This window comes from Plecotus auritus, assembly GCF_963455305.1.
Source record: "Plecotus auritus genome assembly, chromosome: 7".
In the NCBI taxonomy this organism is placed as follows: domain Eukaryota; kingdom Metazoa; phylum Chordata; class Mammalia; order Chiroptera; family Vespertilionidae; genus Plecotus; species Plecotus auritus.
In genome coordinates, this window is record NC_137774.1 from 92,415,020 (window position 1) to 92,442,146 (window position 27,127).

General features: G+C 57.5%; 1 protein-coding gene across 4 annotated transcripts; it reads right to left on the bottom strand.

Moving 5' to 3' along the window:
- Positions 1–470: 470 nt before the first annotated feature.
- SH2B2 (SH2B adaptor protein 2) lies at positions 471–26,098 on the bottom strand. 4 transcript variants are annotated; one of them, XM_080680187.1, is made up of 10 exons: positions 24,193–24,479; positions 13,508–13,605; positions 11,385–12,106; positions 7,969–8,070; positions 6,222–6,313; positions 4,888–4,979; positions 4,620–4,781; positions 3,930–4,138; positions 1,352–1,523; positions 471–980 (listed from the first exon to the last, which is right to left on the bottom strand). In XM_080680187.1, the coding sequence occupies exons 3-10, from the start codon at positions 12,075–12,077 to the stop codon at positions 643–645; spliced, it is 1,860 nt and encodes a 619-aa protein (XP_080536313.1). In that variant the 5' UTR covers positions 12,078–12,106; positions 13,508–13,605; positions 24,193–24,479; the 3' UTR covers positions 471–642. The 4 variants fall into 4 exon arrangements, with proteins under 4 accessions (XP_080536313.1, XP_080536314.1, XP_080536312.1 ...); XM_080680188.1 differs by lacking the exons at positions 13,508–13,605; positions 24,193–24,479 and adding an exon at positions 26,051–26,098; XM_080680186.1 differs by lacking the exon at positions 13,508–13,605 and having other exon boundaries at positions 24,193–24,450.
- Positions 26,099–27,127: the final 1,029 nt, after the last annotated feature.

Here is a 27,127-nt window from a genome sequence, read left to right on the forward strand (position 1 = left end):
GGACACTTCTGTCTCCTAGCTAGGGTCCAACTCCTCATCCTGGTATTCAAGGCCCAGGATTTGCCCCCTCCTACCCATCCTTTACCCTGTACCTCATCCAGGGGCCCCCTCCCTCCTTCCCCTACCCTCTTTCATTCTTGCCCCTGCTCACAGCACCTCTCCCTAAAGCCCTCTCTCATAGCTCCACTATAAAGCCCCTTCCCGTCTCTCCCCCCTGGGCAGTCTCCCTGAGCCCTGCTCTTTGGTCCAGCGTTTTATCTCTGTGCCTCATTTAGGTTCTGCCAGCTGTCTCCTCAGCCAAATGAGGAGTTGGGTCCCCTAATTCAGAGCTGGGTGGGGGCCTGACAGGCGCCAGGACACGGTGGGCTTAATAGGGGGTCCCATATGAGGTACCCCCTCCTCCGCTGCAGTCTCAGAAGGAGCGGTACCCATTGGCCAGGACAGAAGAAAGGACGACAGGAGAGCCAGGTGCAGTCCCTAAAACAGGCTCTTTAATAACATTTATGTCTTCATTGAAGAGCTTCGCTTTTCCCACCCAGCGCTGGACTGGCTGACACCTGCAGGAAAGCAGGGTCCGCTGGACGGATGGACACGAGGGCGATTGCAAGGCGGGTCCAGTGGCCCCAGGGCCTTGGCGTCGGGCTAGTAGAAGGAGTACTGGTTCTCCACCGCGCGCGTGCGGCCGCGGGATCCCTCGCCCGGCACGGCCTCTGGGGGCTCCTCGGCACCACTCGCTTCCAGCAGCCGCTCCGCGCTGTTGCTGCGGCTGCGAGTGCTCAGCAGGCTCTCGGCGGGGGTGCGCGGGGCGGCGGGCAGGGAGGCAGCCGAGGACGAGGAGGCGGAAGAGGACGAGGCGCCGCCTGCCTCGGAGGGAGAGGCGGGCGGGCAGGCGGCAGCGAGGCTGGAGAAGTAGTGCTGGCCGGCCGGCTCGCTCCAGCAGGCGGGGGGCGCAGGCGCGGCGCTGGGCGGGGACCCCGGGTCTGCAACAGGACCCAGCGCGTCAGTGCCCAGCTTGGTTCCCTAGTCCCCTTCCCCAGTCCCAGTGGTCAGGCTGGGACCAGAGACACGGAGGGATGGGGTGGCCTAGGGTCACAGTCTCACCTGTGTCTAGGGAATGCCCGGTGCTGCTTCTGAGCACCCCTTCCCTTTGCAAGGAATCACTCAGGCCACGCCGACGGGCCTGCCACTCGCCCTCCAATCCTAATGGCCCCGATTGCTTACAGCCGCCCCGGTCCTCGCCTTCATCCCACTAGAGTTAGCTAAGCTGGGATGCGGCCTAAGTGACTCCCTCCTCCCACTGCCCACTTGTCTGTTTCTTGAGCCATTACACCTACCAGGTGGGGCGTCTTACCAGGCGGGGGGCCTTGGACCCGCACGTAGCTGCGTAGGGTGATGTCTGCGGAGCCCCCTGACTCCAGCGGGATAGGGTGGGTGTGGAAGTGACGCAGCATGTCAAGCACCGACTGGAACCACAGGTGCTGAACGTGGCACTGCCCGTGGCCATTCAGGGACAAGCGCAGGTGCTATGGGCACAGATCCGCATGGTTAGTGGTGAGGTCCTGGACTGGCAAATGCCTTTGGGGGTCATTGGGAGGACCAAGTCTCATAGAAGCCCCTGGGGCTGTGTCAGAGCTGGCTCCTACCACATGAGTCCCACCTGGGGGTGGGGGTGGGGAGTCACTCCTGTGGTGGGGGTTGGAATGGGTGGGCAACAGAGCCAGGCTGGAACTGAAGGGAGCAGACATGTGTCCCTATGTTGGGAGCACCCACATCATGCCCTCACATTCCCTATCTCAGGTCTCCAAAAGCCCTAGCAGGTAGAGATTACAGCCCCGTTTTAGAGATGGGAGACTGAGGCACAGCGCAGGAGCGACTCACCCAGTCACAAGGCACAGACTCCTGTTTGTGTGATTCTCCTACCCTGCTCCCCACAGAGTCAAAGCCCAGAGGGTTGGAAACCACGGGAGGCTGGCAGGGAGTGACTGCACCTCTCAGCGGTGCTGCAGTGGAAGCACCTGGAGCACGGGAAGCAGCTGGTGCCTCCCAGGCCCGTGTGGGGCGGATGCCCCAGGGAGAGGAGCCACAAGCCTGTGGGTTCTAACAGTGAGCAGTCTCTGGCTTTAGCTCAGTATGCATCCCACAGGAGGAAGAGTGGCTGTCACTGGGTGTGTATAGCAAGAAGGAAGATGAAAGGAGGGTTTCAGGATATGCATATGGCCTAACCACCTACCTGCAGGACAGAAGCCCAGGGGGTGGGGTGGTGGGGATGGTTCCCTGAGTGAATTCTGCCCATCAGTAGGGCCAGAACAGTGAGCAAACCTGGGGAGCAGTAATGGCACCCAGGGCAGGGCCTTGTCCCAGAGGAACTGCTTCAAATCTGCTCAGGGCCTATGGGGGCCGAGGTCCAGGGCAGGGCCTGAAGCAAGGTGGGTGCATCTGTCTTTGGGAAAACCTTTCAGATGTTTATTATCTGAGGTGAAAAGAGCTGCCTCAGATGGAGAAGTCCTCCTCCCCCCGGAGGAGTGTAAGCCGGAGGCGGGGTTGTAGCCCACCACTAACTTATCTCACCCTGGGCAGCCACCCTGCCCTGACAGGGCAGGAGCGGCAGGAGTTCAATGCGGGGTCTTTCTCCTGGGAGGAGAGGAGCGTTCAGCTCTTTCTTCTCCCCACTTTGGCCCCCATGCCCTGCATTGCCTGGGCACCATTCTAGCCTCTGGCTTGGGCATGAGTCAGATCCAGGCCCTTCAGGGAGGCTGCCTGGGGCAGTGCTGGCCAAGGAATAAACTTGGGGCTGCCAGGGATGGCATTAAGTGCCTGGTTGTCAGAGGAACTGGTAAGGGCAGCTGCTTTCCAAGGAGGTGTCCCTGGGGAGGTGCTGCCTCATCCACATATTGACAACACTGCCAAGGACAAAGGCCCAGGGAGCCAGGGGAGGGCTTGCCCCAGGCCAGTTGGGGGTTGGGACACTGACCACCAGTGCAGGCCTGGAGCAGGAGTGCTGGGTGAACTCTCCTCCAGCAGGACTGACAGGAACCAAGTCCTGGGAGGAGCCTGCTGGGTCTGTTTCCTTATCAGAAACCAGGATTGTGTGGGGGGGAGAGGGGCAAAGGTTAAGGTTTCTGCCTATTCTGGTCACACTGTAACCCCTCACAGTCAATTGACTTTTCAGACATATTTTCCTTTGCACCGTAGGTCCTTATATTAGCACCTTAGGTCCTTATATTAGCACCTTAGGTCCTTATATTAGCACCTCGAGAGTCCACTTTGGGAGCACTGTCACACCTTTGCTGTACCTGGATCACCCTTCCCCCTTCACTTCCCTCCCCTGCACATCCCAGGTCAAGGTCTGCTCCTACTCCAGCCCTCCAGCCCCAGCACAGCCCTCCTGCTGGGCCCACCTTCTCCTCTCCACTTTGGTCCTCTAGGAACCACCTGTGTGTGGTTCCCTTCCATGTCCCTTGGCCTGGGGCCCAGGAAGGGGTGGTGAACTGACCTGAGGAGGCAAGAGGCAGGGCTATTTAGGAGTGGGTGGGGCAGGAGGGCCTTGGTTGAACCTAGTCCTGTACTGAGGTGGCTCTTGGTAGAGACCCTCTGGAGCCCCAGTGCTATGTGATCCCTAATACACAGGGTCAAAGTTAAGTCCTTAGGAGGCCTGGCCTCCTGAGTGCTCAGCCACAGGAGGGGAATTCCCATCTGGATAATGGAGAAGCCATATCTGGGGCAGACTTGTAACACCCCAGAGAGGTGTGAGAGGGATCCAGGTGGTTCCAAGAGTGTGGCGAGGGGTAGGCCTGGCCCATGGAAAGTCATGCCACACCTACACCCACCGAACCTCCTCCTGGGGTATGGGCGCAGGCTCAGGACCAGGGCTCATTCGGCCCCCTCGCCCAGGGCTGGCCACTCTGCCCATAGTCCCCCTGCACACTTGCCTTGGCCTTGCCTTGGAAGTTGAAAGTCAGTACATATTCCCCAGGCCGAGTCTCACTCTGGCGGATCACGAAGAGGCCATGGCTCCGGGGCCCGCCTGCCAGCACCAGCTGAGCTGCCTTGACCCTTGACAGTGTCCCGTGGAACCAGGGGTAGTCAGACAGCTCCAGCTCAGGTGCCACCTCGGGCTCTGGCTCTGCTCCCTCTTCCCCTGTAGAGGATGACAGAGTGAGGGGATAGTAGGGGGCAAATGCATGAGAGAAGAGATGCAACATCTTGTTGAGTTTTTACCTGTAAAACACTGTTTGGATAATTTTAGAACAAGGCCAGGAGCTGACCCCATCCATTAGTTAAGCATATGAGGTCAACTGAGGCACAGAGAGGAGAAGGACTACCTGGGGCAGTCTTTCAGTCAGCAACAAACGTGGGAACAAATCAAATTTCCTTGTCCCTTACCCCTGGTTCTGACCCTCTGCACTCCTTCTGAGAGCATTTTCTATTGAAACCAGGGCCTGTGGGAGGTTGTGATCTGGACTGGCCTACAAATGCTAGCACTCTGAGCTGCTGTGCAGAGGACTAGGTGGGATGAAATGTTACAACTTCTGAGGCTCAGAAAGGCTGTGGAGGGAGCCCGAGCCTTAGGCTGGCAGTGGAGGAAGGAGGGGCTAGGAGAGCAGGCTGCTCCACTGCACCTGTGTTATTGCTGTCACCACCGCTACCGCCTGGGGATTCCAGAGTCTCCAGGAAAGTCTCCAGTGGGACATGGACCAGGGACTCGCTGATGGCATCTCGAGCTCGGCTGTGTGGGGCTGTCACCACGGCTGCGGTTGTCTCTGGGAGCCGGGGCAGGTCCACTGTGGGAGAAGTGGCAGGTAAGAAGCACATCTGTCTGGCCATCTCGGAGTGACCACCCCCCCAACCCTGCCATCCACTACTCCAGCCAGCTCTGCCCCCGCCTACCCTCCGTGAGGAGCTCACAGCTGCAGGAGGCCACGCGGCTGGCCAGACAGCCTCCTCGGGCACAGGACAGCTCTGCGTCTTCCTCGCTGTCCCTGTGAAGGCAAGAAAGTATAGCCCTGTTCTGTCGTGGGATTTGGACCCTGGACTGCTCACTGAACCAGGCAGTGGCTCACCTGAGGTCCCTGTGCCTCCATGTCCCTCTGTCACACTCTCAGCTTGCTCTTTGGCTACTATGTGTGACTGGGGCATATGAGAGAGGTCTCCAGGTGGGGACAGTCCTCCTTGAGGTCACATGACCCCTGCCTACTAACCCACAAATGGTGGCAGGACCTGGCAGTGGGCGGGGCCTGGGCAGCTGCCTTCCCTGCCTCAGGCCTTTGTCTTCCCATTTGTGCCCCTGCCAGCTATAAAATACCACAAGGTTCACCTTCACAGGGTCTGAGGAAAGAGTTTGCAGGACAGATGGTTGGAAGGGTGGCAGGGGATGGATTGTAACCACTTTGGGGATTGGGGGCCTGGGTGGCACTCAGGACTTTAATTGTGCTTCCTTAAATGAAGCTGTTAATTAGAAAGCAGCAGCCCCTCCCCTCTGGGGTTTGGCTCACCCCATTAGCCAGAAGAGCTGTTGCCAAATGCTCTGCCTGCCCCTCCTACTCCCAGCCTCAGGATCTCTCCTAGATGATGCAGCCAGCCTCCCTGTTGCTCTTCCTGTGCACAGCTGACAGCAGCTGCCCCTGTTTACCACCACCCATGGCTCCCCACTGGCCCTGACTTAACAGCTTCTCGGGCTCTCATCAAAGTCCCCTCCTCACCAGCTCTAATTCTAACAACCTGAAGGCCTCAATGTTCCCTGCAAGTTAAGGCTCACACACACCTCCACACCTTTTGCCGGGCTGTTCTCTCTGCCCTCCCCTACCCCAGCCCCTTCTGCCTGGCTCAGATCCACTCTTTCTTTAAGCCTCTGAGATGGTGAGCACCTCTACCAGCGTGCCTTATCTGAGCCCCAGGCTGGGTTAGGGACCTCCTCTCTATTCCCCCACCCCTGTACCTTTGGGCTGCCTCCCCTCTCCACCAATCACCACTGCCCTTCTCCTAGTGGTCTCAGGCTCCCCTGGGGTGAGAAGAAGACTTGATCCAATTTCCTCCTAGGTCCCCAGGCCCTGGCCCTGCAGAGCAGGCCTCAAAAAGCCTCCTGGGGATAGGGGTAGGGGTATGGATGAATGGCCGGCACCAACCTGGATAGAACTGCCATGAGAAAAGTCCATTTCTGGAGCTCAGCACCAGATAGCTACCTCCAACCTGCCCACCTGTCCTAGTGCCACTTGGGCACTCACCCAGGGTCCACGCAGCCCTGGATGTCAGCCACCCATGAGTGTTTCTGCAGGGAGTCGATGGTCTCCAGGATGTACTCTGCTCCATTCTCCACCTGGGGAAGGGGTGCCAGGAGTCCAGACAGTAGTCAGTACCCTAACCTCCACCATTCTCAGCAGGGGGCTCCAGACCCCAGGACAAATGGCTCATCCTTCCCTTCCCCATGGTGGCTCACTGGTGTGAGCATTAGGGAAGACAGTGGGGTCACCATCAATCACCACCCCAAACCCGGGCCTAGGTCCTGGGGTAGAGCCTCCTCCCACACTCTCAGCAGCCCTTGGGGATGGCAGGAATGATGTTCGGGAGACCATGCTGCCTGGGGAAGGCTGGGCTGGCACCCTGGAGTTGAGGTGAAAGGACCCACAACCCTCAAGTTAGCCAAGGGGCCAGCTGGCTCAGCACCCCGGGTTGAGGAACTCACCTGCCTCAGTGGCTGGACCTCTACCTCTGAGGTCACACCCTGGGATAAGCAGCCTCCATAGGGGGAAGAGGAGGGGCAAACCCTTGCTGTGGGCCAGGCCCAGAGTGCCATCCTGCACATTCATTATGTGGTGAACTCTTCCCAACAGCCCTGGGAGGGAGGCAATGTGCTTCCCCCATTGCACAGATGAGAAGTCTGAGGTTCAGAGAGGCCAGGTAACTTGCTTAAAGCCCCACCAGCACTCTAGTAGTGCTAGGACGTGAACCCAGGTCTCTATGATGCCGAGGCTGCGTGCTCTCAGCTTCCTGTGTGCCTCAGTGACAGCGCAGTTGTTGGGCTCCCAGCATCCCAGAGCTGGGAGGGTCCTTTTCTGAATATATGAGGAAACGGAGGCCCACAGTGGGGCAGGCTTAGCCTCAGGGCTCCTGAGCACAGTCAGCAGCACAGTGGCCACTCAGCTGCTGGGAGTGATGCTCTGGACCTGTCTCACCCAGCAGATGGGAATGCCACGCAGGGAGGGGCTGTATCCTCAGCCCTCAGCTGAGGTGACTCAGGCTATGGGGTTGGCAAATGTTTGCTAAGTGAAAAAGGGAGTTCGTGACTGAACAAACAGGGGAGAACAAAAGCATAAACCCAACCAGGAGTCTGGAGAAGAGGGTGGGGGCTCCATGCAGCTTGGGGTGGGTAGAACCAGGTCTCCAAACATCCTTTATTCCTCTGAGGAGGCACAGGGCACAGCCCTGGCAGCCTGGAGCCCTGTCCTCAGCACCCCGAGCAGGCTACCCCAGTGACATGGGTCCTAAAAAAAGGACGAATTGCACCCCACCCACTGGGGTGCCTCCCTGCCCACCTTTCGTGCCTCTGTGCCCTCTGTGGGACCATGTGGGTTCCCACACTCCAGTGCTCTGTGACAGGGGCATTTGTGTAACTGCTGCAGTCTGGCTACCAGTTTGCCTGCCCACGGGGTGGGTATGTGCTGGCTCCAGTGTGTGTGTGTTGTGTGTGGGGGGCGGGGAGTGAGGGAGAAGGGAGGAAGTGAAACTCAGGAGCTTCACCGGGGCCCAGGAGGAAATAAGAACAGGGGGCCCCAGATTGAGGGTGACACCCAAGGCACTTGGTTCTAAAGCCCGGGCCTAGATTCAAGTCGTTGCGAGTGCCTGACATCTGTGTAGGGTCCTAAGACCCACCCAACTGGGACCCTCCCCCTGCAATGGCCACAAGCTGAGCGGCCCACGAGGGAGGTAGTCTGGGGCAGCCAGAGGACCCATAGGGCTAAGGGTGAGACTCACCTTGAGCACAAACGTGTTGTCCTTCTCGGGCATCTCCAGGGGCATGGTGGTACGGACCTCGATAATGGCTGAGAGAGGGATGCTGACCTTGGGCCTGGAGGCCTGGGACGCCAGAGGAAGGGGCAGTGAGAGTCACCACAGGGCCTTCTGAACCCTCTCTATATTCCCCACTTCCCAGGTGTCAGAGCAGCCCCCAGCTTAGGATGCCATAGCAGCAGTGGCACAAAGGTGTTCCAATCCCCATTTCACAGACAGGTAAGTTGAGGGAGTCTCTGGGAAACAAAGGGACCACCTCCTCATATAGTCACACAGCAAGTGAGGGACAGGGCTGGACTGGCATCGGAGTCTCCCACCTTTGAGCCCTGCAGTGTGAACTGCGTCAGGGCTGCCTTTCTGCCCGTTGCACCACCAGGTCTGTGGTTTTCACATTTTTTACCTTGATTCGTAGTAAGAAATACATTTGACACTGTGACCCAGTACACACACAGGTAAAAATATCTCTGAAATAAATGTTTTAGCAGACATTATTTACCCTAAGTGTGTGATGGAGTGTGATATTTTCTATTTTATTCTAGTCCATTTAAAAATAATGCATGTCTCCTCCTTCAAATTAGACTTCCCAGAGCACAGATCTGGAGCCCAACTCAGGCAGGGTTCCTGGAACTGGGCAGGGCCGGACCTTCCGGTGGAGGAAAAGGGACCAGTGTGGGGTTCAACCAAGGTGAGCTGGCAGGACTCCCAGGGAGGGCTACTCTGTGCCTGGCCCTCCCTACTTTGCCCCAAAGCTCCTGGCCATGACCCGAAAGCCCCCTGGGGTGGCTTGAGACAGATTCCTGGCAGGGCTTGGCCTCTGGGACAGGGACTTTCTCAGGAGGAAAGGGAAGGACCACGTGTGTGTGTTGGGGGGGGGGTGGTGGAGGGTGAGGCAGGCAAATGGGAATTCCTGGCAGCACTGGCTACCATCCAGTGGGTGCAGGGCTGGGCTTGGAGTGGTGATGGAGGGGCTCGGCTGACCATGGCAGGCCACTGTGCCAGCCACTGGGGTAGGGGCCACCGAAGTGCATGGAACAGACAGAGGTCCGCAGTGAAGGCCTGGACTGGTGACCTCAGCTGGGCTCCCGCTGGCGGGAGGTACTCATTCCTCTGCCTGACATTTGAGGCCTATCTGTCCTGGCCCAGAGGCCTTGCCCCCTGATCCAGCCACACCTCACTGTTCTCTGGACAGAGCCATAGGCTGTTTCATGACTCCAGACCATCACTTATTTATAGCTTGTGCCTCTGGAAAATTCCTGTCCTGGGGCTCTGCTGCTTGGGGAGCACTTATGCAGCCTGAGCTTCACCACCTTGAGACCCCTGGAGCATCCAGTGCTCACCCCACTGAGGTTTACCATCCAGTCCTGCAAATACCGGTCTCCTGGTGGCTCCACAATGGCAGGGTGTCAGCCTTACACTGGGCTCTGAGGGGAGGGAGGCCAGAGGCTTGATTCATGGGGCTGTGTGAGAGGTAAGTCGTAGGGTCCCAGGAAACAGCCCCCCAGCATGAGCTCCTGTCCACTCCAGGGGTGCAGCTAGGTCTCTAGGACTAAAAGACAGTGGGGCATATCAGCAGGGTCTCCCTGGGGCATACATTTGGGAAACCGGACTTGAGCCCTTACCATGGTATGATCCACCTTCCTACCAGCTGAATTCCCAAACATTTGCATGAAAAACAAAGGGTTGGCCTGGATGGCATGGCTCAGAGGTTGAGCATCGACCTATGAACCAGGAGGTCACAGTTCGATTTCTGGTCAGGGGACATGCCCGGGTTGGGGACTCGATCCCCACTGGGGGCGTGTAGGAGGCAGCTGATCAGTGATTCTTTCTCATCATTGATGTTTTCCATCTCTCTCCCTCTCTGAAGTAAAAAGAAATAAAAACTATATATATATATATATATATATATATATATATATATATATATATATATATAAATATACCTCTTCCCCAAAAACCAAGGGTTGGGGGGAAGGAAACCGCCTGCCTTCCTCAGAGGTGGGGAAGTGACCCTGCCCTCTGCCAGTGGTGGGTAGTGGGCTTAGTGGGACAGCCAAGGCACCAGCTGCTGAACCCCCCACCCCCAAGGCGGCAGTCGCTGCCATTGACAGCAGGGCAGCTGTGCCTGCCACTCAGGGCCTGGAGGCCGGGCCTCTGCCTCTGCCTCTGCCCTTTGGGTGACCCTGAGCAAGCCCCACCTCACTCCCCACCCTCACTGGGGCCTGGTCTCTGTGTCTTACAAGGGGGTGGGGGGAGTTGGGCTTCTTCGTCTATAATTTTTCTCTGGGAAGGCACCGTGGGGGCCTTGGTGAGAACACAGCCCTGGGGTAGTCTGGGGGCGGGGGGATGTGGGTGTGTGTGTCCCAGGACTTGGGAACAAAGCTCTTCAGACAGTGAGGATGCCCCTGGGTAGTCCATCCCCTGCCCCTCCAATGGAACCCACGGCTCCAACAACCAGGGAGATGGGGACAGAGGCGAGACGCAGGGTGACTACAGCACTGAGGACAGAGTGGGCAAGGTCAGTGGCAGCCCTGGGGGCTTTGGGGTGCCGCCAGCTGCTGCACCAGCACGACCGCCACCTTCCTGAACCTCCCAGTGCACACGGCGCTCCCACCTCCCCGCTCCTTCATTGCAGGGACCACCAGGGCAGTGGGCATAGGTCGCCCAGCGCTGCCACCCACAAGCTATGTGCTTTGGGCAGGCCACCTCCACCCCCTGACCCCGATTTTAATTTTTCTCTTCTGTGACCTTGAGACCATGGGGCCCACCTTGTGGAGTGCAGGGAGGAGGAGGCTGCCCACCGGCTGGGCACACGGCCGGCTCTCAGGAATGAGCACGATTGTTACCGTCATTCCCCTTTCCAAACACTGCAGGTCTGCCACCCTGGAGGAGACCCACGGCTGTGGCCAGGTTGCTTTTGGTGAGCCCCCAAGAAGGTACGGGGGGCAGCGCACTCAGTTGAGCAGCAATGGAGGCAGCAGCTGGCGCTAAGCCTTCGAAACCCGAGGCCACAAAAGGGCCACCCGGGCAGGGGCTGAGCCGCAGCCTGGCGGCCGGGGTTCCCACCAGGACGGAGCAGCCCTTCCGGGGCCTCAGAGGGTGCCGGACACTGCCTGCCCTCATCCTGCAGGCCTCCTCTCGGCGGCTCCAGCCACCCAGGGTCCCAGGGAAGGAAGAGGGCAGGGCGCCCGGCGCCCCAGCAGCACGAAGCACAGCACCCAGCGCCTGTCCTGTCGCCGGAGAGCCCCTCCGACATCTCACAGGTGCAGAGGCCTTGGGGGGTGACGAGTGGGCGAGGAGGTCGGGCCACATCCCAGGACCCTGACACTCAGCCCAGGCCATGCCCAGCACCCACCCTCTCTCAGGCGGGGCAGGGCGCTCACCTTGGGCGGCACGAAGAACTCCAGGCGGAAGCGCTCGCCGGCCACGGCCCTGCGCAGGAGCAGGCGGCACTTCTGCCACTGGGCAGCCCCACCGGGGCCCGCGGCCGCATCGTCCGCCACCATGAAGCGCAGTGCGCCCTCCCGCTGGATGTCCACCAGCTCCACCTTGGCCGCGAGCGTCCGCGACAGCCGCCAGCGCCGTGTCCATTTGTCGCGTGCCTCGGCCGGGGGCTCAGGGGCCCGCGGGGTCGCGTCGGGCTCGGGCGAGGCGCGCCGGTGCCACATGTCGCGCACGCCATCCACCACGCACAGGCTCATGTTGCGCAGCGAGAAGCCCTTGCGGACTCGCGCCTTGGCCGCTGCGTGCGCCGACACGTCCTCGGAGCTCCGCGAGTGGCCGCACGCCGCCGCCTTGAGCGCAGCCGGCTGGGGCTCCATGGCGTCCGGGTGCTCGGCCACCAGCACGCGGCGCACCTCCTCGCTGAAGACGTCCAGGAAGTTGGCGGCGAAGTGGCGGGAGAAGGAGGCCCCGGCGTCCGGGGTGTCGTAGGCCGGGTTGTCCCGCAGGAAACGGCAGAACTTGTGCGCGAAGTCCACGGCTGCCGCCTGTGCATGCAGCTCGCAGAACTGCCGCCAGTCCGGGACAGGGACCGGGGCGGCGGGGGTGGCGGGGCCAGAGGCGGCACCATTCATGGCTTCCGTCCCATCGCAGCCCTCTGCAGCTGCGGGTGAGAAGAGCTCTTGGTGACTTTGTGACCTCTGACCCGAGTGCCCGCCTGTCCCCGCTCTGGCCCTGCTCCCCCAAGGCTCGCGCAGGGGGTGGAGGGGTGGGGGTGTCTGTGAGAGTGAACCAGCATCTTTTCTGTCAAAGAAAGGAGCTGGCCGCCATCTTAGGTTCCCCATTTTGCTATGACCTTCAGATTCTCAGGGGGCGCCATCTTAGGTTCCGCCTTCCCTTCCTCTGAATTAGCCAATCGCACAATAATGTGAACCCGAGCTTGGAGCCCTGACCAATTCAAGTCAGAGTCAGAGCGAGGGGCCCCGGCAGACCCGGGGGCAAGAAATGAAACCCAAAGGGTCTTCCCATTTGGTGTGCTTTGGCCATGATTTTCAGCCGCAACTGCACCCTCTGCTGAAGAAAATCGGCTTTGCCAATCCAGTTTTGAGTGTTTGTCTCATCCCAGCAACCCCGTTGAGCGTTTCTAACAGCCTGTGTGTGTTGGGCGGGTGAGGGGCGGTTCTACAACAGGCAGCCTTTCTGAGTAGCGCCGATGTGTGAAGAGGACCACCAGGGAGGTACAAGGTAGTGTCTGCAGGAGGGGAGACCCCATTTACTGTCTCTTCAAACAGCAGCCTCAGTCAGGGACCCCAAGGTCATCCCTGGGGCAGAAAAAGGAGGCTGGGATAACAGGTGCCTTGAAGTGGGGTCCCCGTGAGCCTCAGTGACCTCACTTCCCCAAAGCTCTTCCGAGGGCTCCCAAAGCCCCGTGGACAAGAAGTCATGTGCAATCCTTTGGGCTCTACTTTTGAAATATGCGGGGAACCCAGCCTCTCCTCCCCTCATTGCCGTCCAGGTTGTGCCCAGGGGCCCACAGAACCTCTTCTCTTGTAGGCAGCACTTTAGCAGCCTCTCCTCCAGAAACTGACCTCACTCTATAGGTCTGTTCCCCGCACTGGAACCCAGTCATCATTTCTAAAACATAAGACAGATCAGGTCCCTCCTCTGCTCAAAATCTGCAATGGCTCCCATTCCACTCAGAGTAAAAGCCAAAGTCCTACTCTTGGCCCCGAAGACCTCACACGATCTGCCTCCACTTACCTGCCTGAGCTTACCTCCTGCCACTCTTCTTGCCCATTCTGCTCTGGCCACACCTGCCTCCTGTCATTGCGGAAGCATGGCAGTCATATTTCTACCTCAGGCCCTTTGCACTTCCCTGGAATGTTCTTTCCTCCACATTCCCTCACCGCCTTCAGGTTTCTGCTCCAATACCATCTTGTCTGATAACCTTCCCTGACCACCACTCTACTGAGAATAAGAAATGCTCCCACTCCACCCAGCACTGGCATCTCCTGCCCTTTGCCTGCTTACTTTTCTCCATAATGTTTACCCTCGTCCAACATACCACTTATTCACTCGCTTGGTGAATGCCAGCTCCACGAGGCAGGTATTCTAAGTCTTATAAGTGGCTGTGTCCCCAGTGCTTGGCACATGATAGGTACCCTGTAAACAATGAATGAATGATTAAGTGAATGTGTTTGGTTACTGGGCATGTCACAGCTGTCACCACCTAAACCGTCCCATAGGGCCTGGGGACACACAGCTTGTTAATGACAGGCCTGGGATTCTCACCCCAACTCCAGGGCTTGGGGGCCACCTCCTAGTGTGGATCAAGTGTGGCTAATTGTTCATGCTGGCATTGAGGGTACTGCCTCCTCAGACTTCTTTCCAGCACAGTGGCCTGCATGCTGTACTTGTGTTCCCACCTCCTGGAGACCTGTTGCCTCCAGAGCGCCCATCCACATCCAACCTCTTGAAGAGGCTCCAATCCGGGAATCCCAGCTGTCTCCTCACCCAGCTCCCTCCTCCTTATTCCCAGGCCCCCCATCCCTCATTATTCTGGTTTGCCAAACTACTTGGTATTTGGGGGCTTTGCCTCCTTGTGTCCCAATATGGCCATCAGCCCTGGGACATAGGCACAGCCCATTGTGTTTATGCAACCCTCTCTCCCTAGGAAGGGCTAGGGTGAATTTACCAATGGAGAAGAGGGTGAGCCTTGGGGACCCCATTCGAGGGGGCCAGCCCAGTGTTAGGGGAACTAAGATAGAGGGTCATGCCCTCAGCTGCCCTCCCAGGATCCCACATTTCCTGGCATAGCCCTCGAAGCTCTTGGGAGTACCATCTCATCTCTTCTCTGGGATCCAAACTCTGTAATTAAAGCCAGGTAAAAATAGCTGCCCCACTTCTGTGAGATCATGTGCAGGGCCTCTGGGCCATAGGGCACTGTGGGAATTCCCTCTCACTTTGGGGCACCTCTGGCTATCGATCTGCAGTCAATAACCACAGGACAGCCCCAGGGAGAAAACAGGCCACTTGATGATACCACTTAGCATAGAGGACCGTTTTCTAAACCAGCAGGTCTCCTGCCCTAGTATTAGGGGAGAGGCAACAGGGAGCTAGAAGATTTCCTAGAGGAGGCGGGCCTACTTTGGGCTTCCTGGCTTGAAGAGAATGACAGCCCTCCCCGTAGGCCTGAGCGATACCTGGGAGGAGTGGGACTGAGGCACCCATGAGCTTGGCTCATACTGAGCCTTTTTAATACCCTGCTCTTCCACCTTTCTTTATCTGGCTAAATCCCACACCCTTCAATAATTAATCCAGGGACACTTCCTCCAGGAAGCCTTCCCTGACCTCTCCCTGCCAGGTGGCATGAGTGTCTCCTCTGAGCTCTCACAATCCCCTCCTATACATCCCTCTAGCAAGGTGTAAATTGCAGGGTGCTCCAGATATGTTTCCATGTCTCTCCTTCTCATCTGGCACAGGCACTCTTTGGAGGCAGAAGGCAGGCCTGAGGAGGATCCAAGATGGCAGCGTAGGTAAACACCTAAACTGCTGCCTCGCACAACAATTTCAAAACTACAACTAAAAGACAAAACGTCTATCACCCAGAACCACCGGAAAGCTGGCTGAGTGGAAGTTCTACAACTAGAAGGAAAGAGAAAAGAGCATTAAGACGTGCACAAGCACTGAAAAGCCGAGGCACGGAGGTGCGCGAATCGGGCTGGCGGCGGGCGACTGGGAGCCCTGCTTTTTTCAACCCTAAGGGAGACAAGCTCCCAATTACTCCGAACTCCAGTTTCTGGGGAGACGTGGGGGACCCAAACTCCTGCGGGGAGAAGCTGGACTGTCTGCCATCGGGTCGGAAAGTGAGGGTGGCTTGCTTGCAGGGCTGCGCGCAGGAATAATTGTTTACTGAGCTGGGGCGCGGGACACGGGGACACGGTCGGAGACGCAGAGCCGGCTTACTGGCAGTCATCGCTGTTTGCCATGCCCTAGCCTAGTGACGCCCTGAGACCCCGCCCCGCACAACCTGCAAACCCACCCAAGCTCCAAGCAGCGGCTTTAGCATATGAATGGCCTGCCCTATCGCAGCTTAACCTAGCAAACTTGCAGCCCAGGTCAGACAGCTCCAAAACCTCCAAACCCCAAGCAAAGAGGAGAAAACTGTAGTTCTCGCTGTAGCTCCTGCTGGGTGGCCTCAGACAGTAGCTGACCTGCACCCCATTGGCGATCCAGAAGCCAGTGTACCTAGTGGTCAGTGTGAGACACCAGATTTCAACTCCTCACATCCATAAGTGACACATTCAAGAGGCAGACTCAGTGAGCACCAAAGCCCCACTGAAGCAAGTCCTGCAACATAAGCGTGTCTCCAGTGCAGCAGTTCTTCCATTTTAGACACAGCAGGTCCTCACAGCCAATTGGCCTGGAGGTAAATTCCTCCCAGTGTACCGACAGCAATCAAGGCTTAACTACACCAAGACTTGGCACTCAGCCCACAAAGGGGTGTACCAAGAGCGTCCACCTCAGGTGATTGGGGAGGCTGAGCTACTGGCCCCTATAGGTCACCTACCACACAAAGCCACTCCATCAACACAGGGAAGCAGCAAAATGCGGAGACAAAGAAACATGTCACGAATGAAAGAAATGGAGGAAAGCAAACTACTGGATGACATAGAGTTCAGAACCACATTTATAAGGTTACTCAAGAATCTTCTAAAAACTGCTGAGGAACTTAGTGTGACCTTTAAAGATCTTAATGAGAATGCCAAAAAAATGGAAAAGGACCAGTCAGAAATTAAGCATACACTGTCTAAAGTAAAGAATATACAGAAACTCAACTGTAGATCAACGTACCCCAAGAATCAAACCAAAGATCTGAAATATGAGGAAACAAAAAACACCCAACCAGAAAAACAAAAAGAAAAAAGAATCCAAAAATATGAAGATAGTGTAAGGAGCCTCTGGGACAACTTTAAGCGTACCAACATCCGAATTTTTGGGGTGCCAGAAGAAGAGAGAGAGCAAAATATTGAAAACCTATTAGAAGAAATAATGACAGAAAACTTTCCTTACCTGGTGAAAGAAATAGACTTACAAGTTCAGGAAGCACACAGAACCCCATACAAGAGGAATCCAAAGATGACCACACTAAGACACATCATAATTAAAATGCCAAGGGCAAAAGACAAAGAGAGAATCTTGAAAGCAGCAAGAGAAAAACGGTTCGTCACCTACAAGGGAGTACCCATACGACTGTCAGCTGATTTCTCGGCAGAAACTATGCAGGCCAGAAGGGAGTGGCAAGAAATATTCAAAGTGATGAACAGCAAGAACCTACAACCAAGATTACTCTACCCAGCAAAGCTATCATTCAGAATTGAAGGTCAGATAAAGAGTTTCACAGATAAGAAAAAGCTAAAGAAGTTCATCACCACCAAACCAGGATTACATGAAATGCTGAAGGGTATTCTTTAACAAGAGGAAGAAGAAGAAAAAGGTAAAGATAAAAATTATGAACAACAAAATGACATCAAACACATACCTACCAACAAGTGAATCTAAAAATCAAGTGAATAAAAAATCTGAAGAACAGAATGGACTGGTGAATATAATAGAATCAGGGACATAGAAAGGGAGAGGACTGACAATTCTCAGGGGGAAGGGGGGTGTGAGGGGTGCGGGAAGAGATTGGACAAAAATCTTACACCTATGGATGAAGACAGTGGCGGGGGGGTAAGGGCATGGGGTGGGGTGGGGAATCAGGTGGAGGGGAGCTATGGGGGAAAAAAAAAGAGGAACACCTGTAATAATCTGAACAATAAATATTTATTAATAAAAAAAAAAAATAAGGCAGGCCCGAGTCATGTCAATAATGGAAGTAGAGGCAGAAATGCACCTGCCACCACCACCAAGGCCTCCAGAGAAGGCGGAGAGCTGAGGCCTCAGCCTGCCCCGAGGAGAGGGGTGTTTTGGGGGGTGGGCGTGGGGAGAAAGCCCTGCAGCTAAGACCATGAGGACCTGTCCCCATGCTCCAAGCCCATCCATTTTACCCAGCAGGGCAGCTCCCCAAAGTGACCACCTCTCCGCTATACCACTGAGACCACCAGAATGGCCAGACTGGATGACATGGCGCCTGGAAGGGCCAGCACTGGAGCCATCACCAAGTGTGGATGCCCCTGTTTGACACAATTTTGCTCCCACCTCCCACACGGGGCAGGTGGGGCAGGGAGGAAGTCAGTCCCTGTTCCCCATCCTCTGGCATTAATCCCTGTTCCTCCTGCTCTTCCTGCTGGCTGACAATATGCTTGGCAAGAGGGGGCAGAGTAGAGACAGAGCCCTGGAGACAGGCTTTCACAGGGGGGCCCTAGCTCGCCCTCACTAGAGGTAGGGGTGGCACTTGGAGAGGAATTTGCTAAGGATATGGTGGCTGTGGTCGCGTCCTCAGGAGGGACTGGCCTGGGAGAATGGTCCTAGCTTGACCTTCCCCACCCACCTTGTTGCTGGCCAGCGGTCTATAGGCCTGATGCCCGGCACAGCAGCCCTCAGTGTCCCCTGGGTCCAGCCGAGGCTACATAGAAGTGGCAGGGGTTGAGCAGCCAAAGACAAAAGTCATAAGCAGCAGGGCCAGCAGGAAGCCCCATACTTAATTACAGATGGGGAGACTGGGGCCCAGACATGCCTCTCTGCAAAGGGGAGGCTGCAAGTCACATGGAAGAGGACTCGGACCCAGCAGGGGCAAGGGTGTGCTGTGGGCCAGAACTGGGCCAGAACTGAGACCTCCTGCACATGGTCTCACCCCAGTTCTTGGCTGACCTGGGCTCAAGGCCTGACCAGACTGCTCTCCGGGTGAATGGCTCCTCCTATGGCCCCAGAGGGCCGGAAGAGACCTGTGAGTCAGGGCAGGACAGTGCAGGATGGGCCTCCCCAGGCCTCAGCTTCCCATCAATAAAATGGGGTGCTGGAGCAGTGGCTCTAGTGGCCCCTGACGCTGATGGCTCTTGGACATTTTTTACTGGGGCCCTTCTATCACTCCACTGGGACCAGGGGCAGGCGGGGGGCCTCCTCTCACCTTCACAGGCTTCTTTGAGGATTGGGGCTGGAGACAAAGGGAGCCCATGGGGTCTGGGCATCAGGTGCTGGCTCCCCAGGGGCCTTGGGCGGCCAGACCACCCTCCCTCGATCATTACCCGGGCTTTGTGTTTATTTTTTCCAGGCTCAGCTGGGCTTTCTGGCTTCTCCTCCTGGATAAATGTTTTTTGTTCCCATCTCGCCAGGGCTGGAGCAGGACGGGATGGGGCTTCAGGGAGGCCGGGCAGGGGAAGCCTAAGAATCTCTGCTTTCCAAGCGCAGACTCTCCTAACCCCTCCGACAGGAATCAGACAAGAGACCATCCCCCACCCCTGTGAGTAGAGGCCTGTGAGAGGGGGCGGCTGGCCTTCCGGTGGTAAAAATAGCGCTGACAATTGGAAAAGAAAAAGAAGACCAGTTGTCAACCCCCGCAGCACGCAGTTCCGGATCCCACGGCCAGGTCATTCCTTAAAATATTGATGAGGCATCTTAGCCGCCCCCGCTAATGCACAGAGGACCAATCCATCCACCACACAGGGTGGCTGCCTGGTGGGGGGGGCGGGACTGCCGGGCCCACCGAAGGCTTCCCCTCTCCCCCACCCCTCTGCAGCAGTGTTTCTGGGGAGCGCCAGCTGGAACTGGCCTCCCTACCACAGAAGACAACTGACCCCTCACCCCCTTCCCTGGGAAGGGAAGGAGGCCCAGCAGTGCAAACTGGCAGCACTCAGAAAGGCTGCCTTGAAAGGCTACACCTAGGCAGGACCTGGGCAGCATCCTGCACCACCAAGACCTCCCCCCACTCCTTCTCCTGCACCCAATTCACCCAGGTGCAGGAAGGGATGGTAAGGGTCAGAACTAAGGGTGGGGTCAGAACTAAGAGTGCCCACCCCCATAAAGCATTCATGATGGGGAGACTGAGGCTTCTTCTTGGGGTCCCCCAATACAAGAAGAGGAGACAAGCCTCACTTGGCTCTTCCCTGGGAAGCTGGCCCTAACAATGCCCACTGATGTCCTCTCCTCTGGGCTTCGCAGGACCACTGGCCTGGCCTGGCCGGTCCAGCCTAGCACTCACAAGGCTCCTTCGGTTCTCCTTCCTACTGTTCTTGCAGCTGCCCTCCTGGCCTCTGTGGAACAGTCCCCTCCAGCCCCCTCTCTCCATCTCTCCCACTGCAGGACAGACAACCTTTGGGCAGGTTGTTCCATCAGCCAGGAGTGCCTTCTGCCTGCTGCCGCCTGACTCCCCGCTGCAGATGGAGGCACAGAATAGACAGGGCAGGCACATTCTCTGTTTCACGGTTGGCTACTTGGGTGTCAGTTCTCAAGTTTACTCCCCACCTTATCCTGACCGCCTCCTCCTGAAGTGTCCCCATGGGGCAAGTTCTGAACCAAGGCTTCCTGTGAGAGTGAGGTGTGGCTGGAATTCCCCAACCTTTCCTACCCAGAACATCTGTGCTCACCCCATGACCCTGCCTGAAGGCAGAAGTAGGTATGATTTTGGTCTTAACACCCTTGAACCTGCTGGGACTTTGATGCAGAGTGTGTGTGGGAGGACACTCTGACTAGTGACTGGGACAGGTTAAGAGTCCTTGGGACTTTGCCTTGAGTGAGTGGGAGAGGGGCACTCAGGGGTCCCAGCTTTTCTGAGCATCAGTTTCCCTAACTGTAAAGTAGGACCACTCTGCTCTCCCACACAGATTATTCCTGATCCAAGGCCATGCTGAGGAGCATGAAGAGCATCGTTAGGAGGTAGCTGTAAAAGCTGGGAGAGCAGCTCACACCTTCCACAGGACCCCCAGCCTTTGTCACTGCGGGAGTGGAAGACCTCCAGCTTTCACTGACATCTTGAACCTTGACAGGCCCTGCTGGCTTGGACCTGCAAACTTCCAATCCTAGGGGGCCCCACAGCTGCATCCAACAGATGTTCCCATCAGAGGGGCCACTGCCTGCTATCTCCCTATCTCCACTTCTGGTCACTTGACTCACTGGGACAGTGGAGTGGTTAAAAGCCTGAAATCTAGAGCCAGACCTCCTGGGTTTGAATCCTAGCTCCTCTGCTTCCTAGCTGTGTCACTGTGGGTACGTGACTCAGCTTCCTGGGGCTTCCGTTTCCTCATCTGTTAAAACAGAGGGTGATACCAGCACTGACTGTTATCGAAGGGCCCTCATGAGGATCAAATAAGTAATTGTTTAAAAGTAAAGTTCTTCTGCTCCTAGTTCCTAAATGTCTTGCATTCATTCCCTCTTTTCCTCCTATTGCTCTGGGCAGAGGGTCACAGAGGCCTCATCTCTGCTTCTATTGTCCCCCCTCCCCCCGCAATCCCCTGACACATCCAGGCTCCATAGCGTAGCCAAGGCCATCTTGCTGGAACCCACATCTACCAGTAATTGGCTATGCCCCTATTTAAAGCCCCTTTCCTCTCACATCTTCCATGCCAGGAAGAGAGGGTTCTGGCAAGGGAGGTGACTGGCCCATCTTTCACTGGATTTACATTGGGCTCCCACTGTGTGTCAGGAGCCATGCTGGCAGGTCCAGGGTCACAGACAGATGAGAGGGGAATGTGGAGCCAGGTTCAGATCTGCCCCTTCTGTAGCAGATGCTAGGCCAAATAGAGCCCTGGAGAGCTCTCCCTCTGAGGACAACAATTGGGTTACCTAGCCCCTGACTCAGGAATAGAGATGTCTAGGCTCAGAGGAGAGGGCTCTCTGACAGGCAGGACAATCCAGAACTGGGCCCTGCAGGAATTAGATGTCATATAAGCACGAGTGGGGTTCAGGACAATAAACTGCACCAGGGCCTGGGGGCTTAGGAGGAAATCCCATCTTCCTTCAGGAGCACCTGGTGCTGGACAGTTCCTGGGCAGGCTCTGCAGATGGAGTGAGCGCAGGTTGGCATGGCTCTAGCTGCACTAGCCTTGCCCTCCTGGGGTTGCAGAGCAGAGGCACCCCCTCTCCAGCCTTGGCTTGAGCCTTGCAGCCTCTCCCTCTCTCCCAGTGTCATGGATCTCACTTTGGCCTTGATTCATACTCCTCCCAGACCTCCCTAGCCCCTGACTCAGCCCCCCAAACTTGCAGAACGCCACCCTCAACCCCTACTACTCAGCCCACCAGCCTGCCTTCTGACTTTTTCATAACACAGGTACCATGCCTCCCCTGTATTCTGAGTATCCCAGAACTCTGGTATTGTGGATGATTGTAAAGGTTCCCTGGACCCTTCTCTGAGCAATCAAACTCCCTGCCTGGTTGATACCCAGCACCTCAAACTCCCCACATCCAAGTTCTAACACATCCTCTTCCTCCAGCCCCTGCTTGTCCTCAGCTGAGTCTTTTAGTAACCATTGCCCCACCTGCTCCACTTCTCTGCCCTAATAGTTGGCAGGCTCCAAGTCCACAGAGGCCTTGGGAACGCCCCCTTTATACTGTCCCTGCCTCCACTTCCCCCCACCTCCAACCCCTCCACAATGCCACATTGCTGTGGCTTGTCTTCACCAGACCATGAGTCTCCAGATGAGTGTTATACCCACCATAGGACCCAGGTGGGCCCTACATACAGAGGATTGGAGGTATCTGGCAAATGGAGCCCAAACCCTGCTTCACCCAGTGGAGCCAAAAGATGCTGTACTCCCACATACTGATGCCCTGTCTACCTGTGCCCAAACAGGTGCCGGCTGTGACCTCCTCCAAATGCTGAGAAGTCACATCTGCTCTCCCCTGGGACAGAGTACAGCCACAAAAACTTCCCCAGACTCCAAAGCTGCTACCACCCTTCCAAGTCCCATGTGGACAGTAAGGCACAGAAAGTGAGATAGGCTTCAAGACTGGACCAGCAGCCAAGAGACACCTAAACCCACAATTCCCTACAATCCAGGATAGGTAGACAGTGCAAGAGGTAAGAACCAGGCTCTTGTCAGAGAGAAGTAGTTTGGAGGCCTGGCTTGTTGGTTGAGTGACTTTGGGCAAGTCATTTCACCTCCTTGAATCTCTTTCCTTCTCTGTAAAATGGGATAATAATAGTACGAAACCCACGGGGTTGTTGTGGAGATTACATGAGAAACAGCATGATGCCCTTAGCCTGGCAGGAGTCGTCTTGAAACCAAATGCTCAGCCTTGGGGGTGCCCAGGTTCCACCAAGCAAGAGGGGGGGTATCTTCCCTCGAACATTCCCTAGAAAAGCCCACCCTTGGGTGTGAGTACAAGGGAGACTCACTAAATAGGGAGGAGGGTTTAGAAACTTTAGACAGGTTTTTCACCATAAGGATAAGAAGAAATGCATTAACTCTCCATTACTTAGAGCTATTCAACTAACCGGCTCCAGAACTCTTGCCCACCATCATTCACCACCCCAGGGTGAGAGGAGTAGAAGAAAGCAGCTTGTGGGAAACTGCCTTTGAGACCCTAACAAAATGCTGTGACCCACACCAGCTTAACCGCACTGCCTGGCCGTTCTCAAAGTTTCTAGAGCTGAAAGGTTCTAGGTCAGTCCCCAACCAATGGCCTTCTGGATGGAGTAGGGTGGCTGGGAGGAAAGCGATTTGTTCAAAGTGGGGGGCAGAGTAGGAGGGGGTTCATATTACACCCCCAACAGAGCCAGCCAAAGCCTCTTAGGATAACCACCCCTGCTCCTCCTGCCCTGGCAGAGGTGCTCATTCACCTCCTACTCAGTGACCTGTGTTGCAGGGGGCAATTCTTGCTGGTCACCCAGCTAGGATGCAGGCAGCACCGTTCCCATTTTACAGAGTAGATAATGAAGGCTCAAAGGGCAGGGGTAGGGTTCAACCCAGATTTGACTCCAGACCTAGGGGCTCTCCCCTGCACCAGCTCGGTGTGAACACAGATTCTGGTTTAACATGTTCACAGTCACTCCTGAGGCTGCCCGGTCCCCCTCGCCCGCCCCCCCACCCCCCGCGCAGCTCCCCAGGGGCCAGTCCCGGTGCACTTCTCCCCTTGAAGACCTCACTTCGTGGGCTGCTGGTGTCGGACGGGTCCCTGTCTCTGCTTGCCTTGGCCGACGGGCTGGCGCGGTTCCGGGCCCCGCGCAGCCCGCAGGTTCATCAATGGCCAAGGCCGAAAGGCCTGAATGGAGGGCACGAACCGCCCCTTCTTAAAGGCGCCGGCCTCGGGCACCCTCAGCGGTCCTCCCCACTATCCCGGGCGGCCGAGAGCTCTCGGGGTGGGCGGGTCGAGAACGGGGACCATGAGAAAGAAGGCCTGTGCCGAATGGAGGGCGTGCCGGCCGCCACTGTGGTCTGGAAGGTGTCCCGCCGGTGGGACACCCTTATTCCAGGCTGGCCCTCCCCGCCCCCACAGCCCAGGGAAAAGGCCGGGCGCCCTCCACCCCAGCCAGGGACCCTCCTCTAGGGGGCCGCTGCCCTCACCACCCCCCCTTCCCGCTGGCCCGGGACCTAGGAGGGGGCGGAGGCACAGCTGCTCCGGAGGCGGCTCGGCCCCTCCCGTTACTCCCGCTCCGCCCGGGATGGGGGTCGGGGAGCCGATCCCCGCAGGGGGCGCATCTCCTCCGTCAAGCTCCCTCCCACCCGCGCACACAAAGACTACACACGCGGACCGGGGCGCGTGCGGCCGCGCTCCTCGGGGCAGCGGCGCTCACACACACGCACGCCCTCAGGGACCCCTGGGGTTCGGGGTGACGCACGGGGGGCGAGGGAACTGAGGACGAGCAGGCCGTACCTACAGGCGCGCAGCTGCGGCCGGGCGGGCCGGGGCGCCGGCAGAGCGCTGCCCGGACCGCGGTCGGGCTCCCGGGGCCCCGCGGCTCATGGCCTGCGGCGGGTGTATGCTCCCTCCGGGCGACAGCCGGCGCTGGCGGTGGCTCCTCTCTCCCTCGTCCACAACCTCCACGGTTCGTGCGCTCCTCTCGGGCCCAGCGCGGCCTCGGCTCGGATCTCCCGGCGGCCAAGCCCCGCGCACTCGGAGCCCAGCTTCGCGCCGCGCGCCCCGCCCGCTCCCCCTCTCCCACTCTCCCCCTCGGGCCCCCCGCCCGCCTCCCCGGCCCCGCCCCCGGCCCCGCCCCCGGCCCCGCCCCCGCCCCCTGGCGAAGCCAGAGCAGTACCCGTGGCTGGTGCTCACTTACTTCGGGCAGCAGCAGTGGCAAGGCGGCGCGGTCCTGGGGCCCAGAGGGGTTAGGAAAGGGCCTGCAGCCGTCCCATTTGGGGCGAGAGTCCGCGACCGCCTTGTCTCACGGAGTCGGCCCCAGGCCAGGCGTCGGGATCTCCCCGGCGTGGAAGCGTCCCTCGGAGCCTGGAGTGGTGGCTCCGGGAGCGTGGCGAGTGGGGGCCGGGTGGGTGGCCTGCCCGGTGGGGCCCCTGGGACGTGGACGCCCTTTGGTGACAGTCAACCGGCGGAGGTTGCTATTGCCCGACCCTCAGCCTTCAGGACAATAGGAGCCTCGAGGAGGCCCAGATGTCACAACCGGGGAAGTTGACGTCTACTTCTCATAAATCCCGAGGGTGAGCACCACGCCCCCTCGGGCTGCCGGAAATCGCCGGAGGCTAGGGCAGGGGAGATGTGAGCGGGTCCTCACCTCTCCCTGTCCCTGCCCCACCCCGTCGCACGTCGTCTTACGGGGCTGATAGGGCTCCACAGCCCCCGAACCAGAGCTTCTTAGGTTAGGGCAGAGACCAGACTGGCTAAGAAAACAAAGACTCCTGCTAGCCTTTGTGGGCACTTGTGGGCTGACCCTTGGGGGCCTTCAGGAGACCTCCCAGAAGAGGTGGAGAGACTTTAGAAGGCCTGGAAGGGGTCTGAGAAGAGAAGGGAGGCATCAATCCATGTAAACAGAAGTATGGAAGTGAAGTGCTTGCTCCTGGGGCGTCGGGGGCGGGGGGTGCCCCAGCCCCTTCTCTCCTCTTCTCCCTCCTGCCCCCAGCCCTCAGCCTCTATAGGCATATCAGCTTTTCCCGGCCCTCACTGCAGCCCTACCTCTCGCAGTTCTGTGGCCTGCCAGGGAGTGCCTCCATCTGTTGCTCTCTCCCACCCTTAGGGACCTCTGACTTGTAGCGGGCCCTTAACCTTTCCCAAAGCCATTTCATATCTAATTTCCCAGGAAACAGGACAGGCAGGGAAGGTTTTTTGTTTTTGTTTTTTTAAAATCTCAGTCTTGTGGATGGAAAGGATGGGGCCTAGAGAGGAACAGTGGGTTGGAGAAGGTGGAGACTAGCCTGGAGCCCTGCCTGGACCTCCTGCCCACCAGCCCTGGGCTGCCCTCCACATGGGCTCTGAAGCAGGGCAGGTCTTGTCTGAGGCCCTGGAATCTAGCCCCTTCCCTTCCACACACATACCAGCTGCTCTCTCGGCAGGATATGGCCAGAAAATATTTAATGAAAGCTTAGGTGTGGGCCAGCCATGCACTGTAGCTGCACACTGGCCTGGAGGCCTGGCTGGGAATCAGGAGACCTAGGAATGAGGCTGGGAGGGTGTGGGAATGAGAAGGGTGGGAGGATGATTGCCTGTCAAAGGATAAGTGGGTGATGGTGCTGTGGACCCCCCCTCCTGGGAGATGGGAGAACCTGGCCCCCAGTGGACTAACCTGGTTCTGAGTAGTGGGCTGAGATCCACTGATGGGCTGTCCTTGGCCAGAAAGGGTCCTGGGGTATGGAACCCTGGGCAGGACAATAAGTCTGATCCCCAGGGAGGAGGAGCCAGCCGTTTAGTGACTCTGACGTACAAGGAGGAACTAGTAGTGGGAAATGTGGAAGTGACTGGGGTAAGGAGGAGGGGAGGAGGGGAGAGGCTGACTGGTCAAGAGCATCTTTGTCCTGGGGACAGGAATGAGGGTTAGGCAGGATAGGTCTATCTGGGGTCCCTGAGGGCAGGAGGCTTTGGGGCCTTGGACGAAGTTGTGATGGGGCAGATGATGAGGGGTTTTGGGGTAGGATCCCAAAGTGGGGACCCTGGATGTACAAGTTCTAGAGCAGGCGTCCTCAAACTATGGCCCGCAGGCCACATTTATCCGGCCCGCCGGGTGCCGCTGCCTGTCTTGCTTAGCACCCGACTCGTCCCGGGCCCGCAGTGCGCATAGGAATTTGTTCATAGTTTTTTTTTAAACTATAGTCTGGCCCTCCAACGGTCTGAGGGACAGTGAACTGGCCCCCTGTTTAAAAAGTTTGAGGACCCCTGTTCTAGAGTGTTCAGGACTGAGACAGGGATAGTGCAGGGGACTCTGCCCAGGTGGGCTGCAGAGCTGGGTATGGAGCCAGCATTTCAGGCCACCTGGCCAGTGAGTGAATGCCAATCACCACAGACTAAGAGGAAGCTCCTAGTGTGGGTGGGTGGGACCCTCATGAGTGGGGCTGGGGTGGGGGCCTGGCATCCCAGAACCTATGGCTCAGAGGTGTCCCTATGCAACGCTGGCACTCGGGGGGCTTGGTGGGCATGGGCTCCACAGTTGTATGGCAAGCAGGGCCCCAAGGGAAAGGGACAGGGAGAGACATGAAGTGACACGAGAGCAGGGCTCCAGGGCACACAGAAGGAAGCAGTGGTTCCCCAGGAGCTGATGTCACACATCCAACACACGTCACACATTCAACCACAGTCTGATTTTTTGTTAATCCTCACCAGAGGATATTTTTTCCATTGCTTTTTTTAGAGAGAGTGAAAGGGAGGG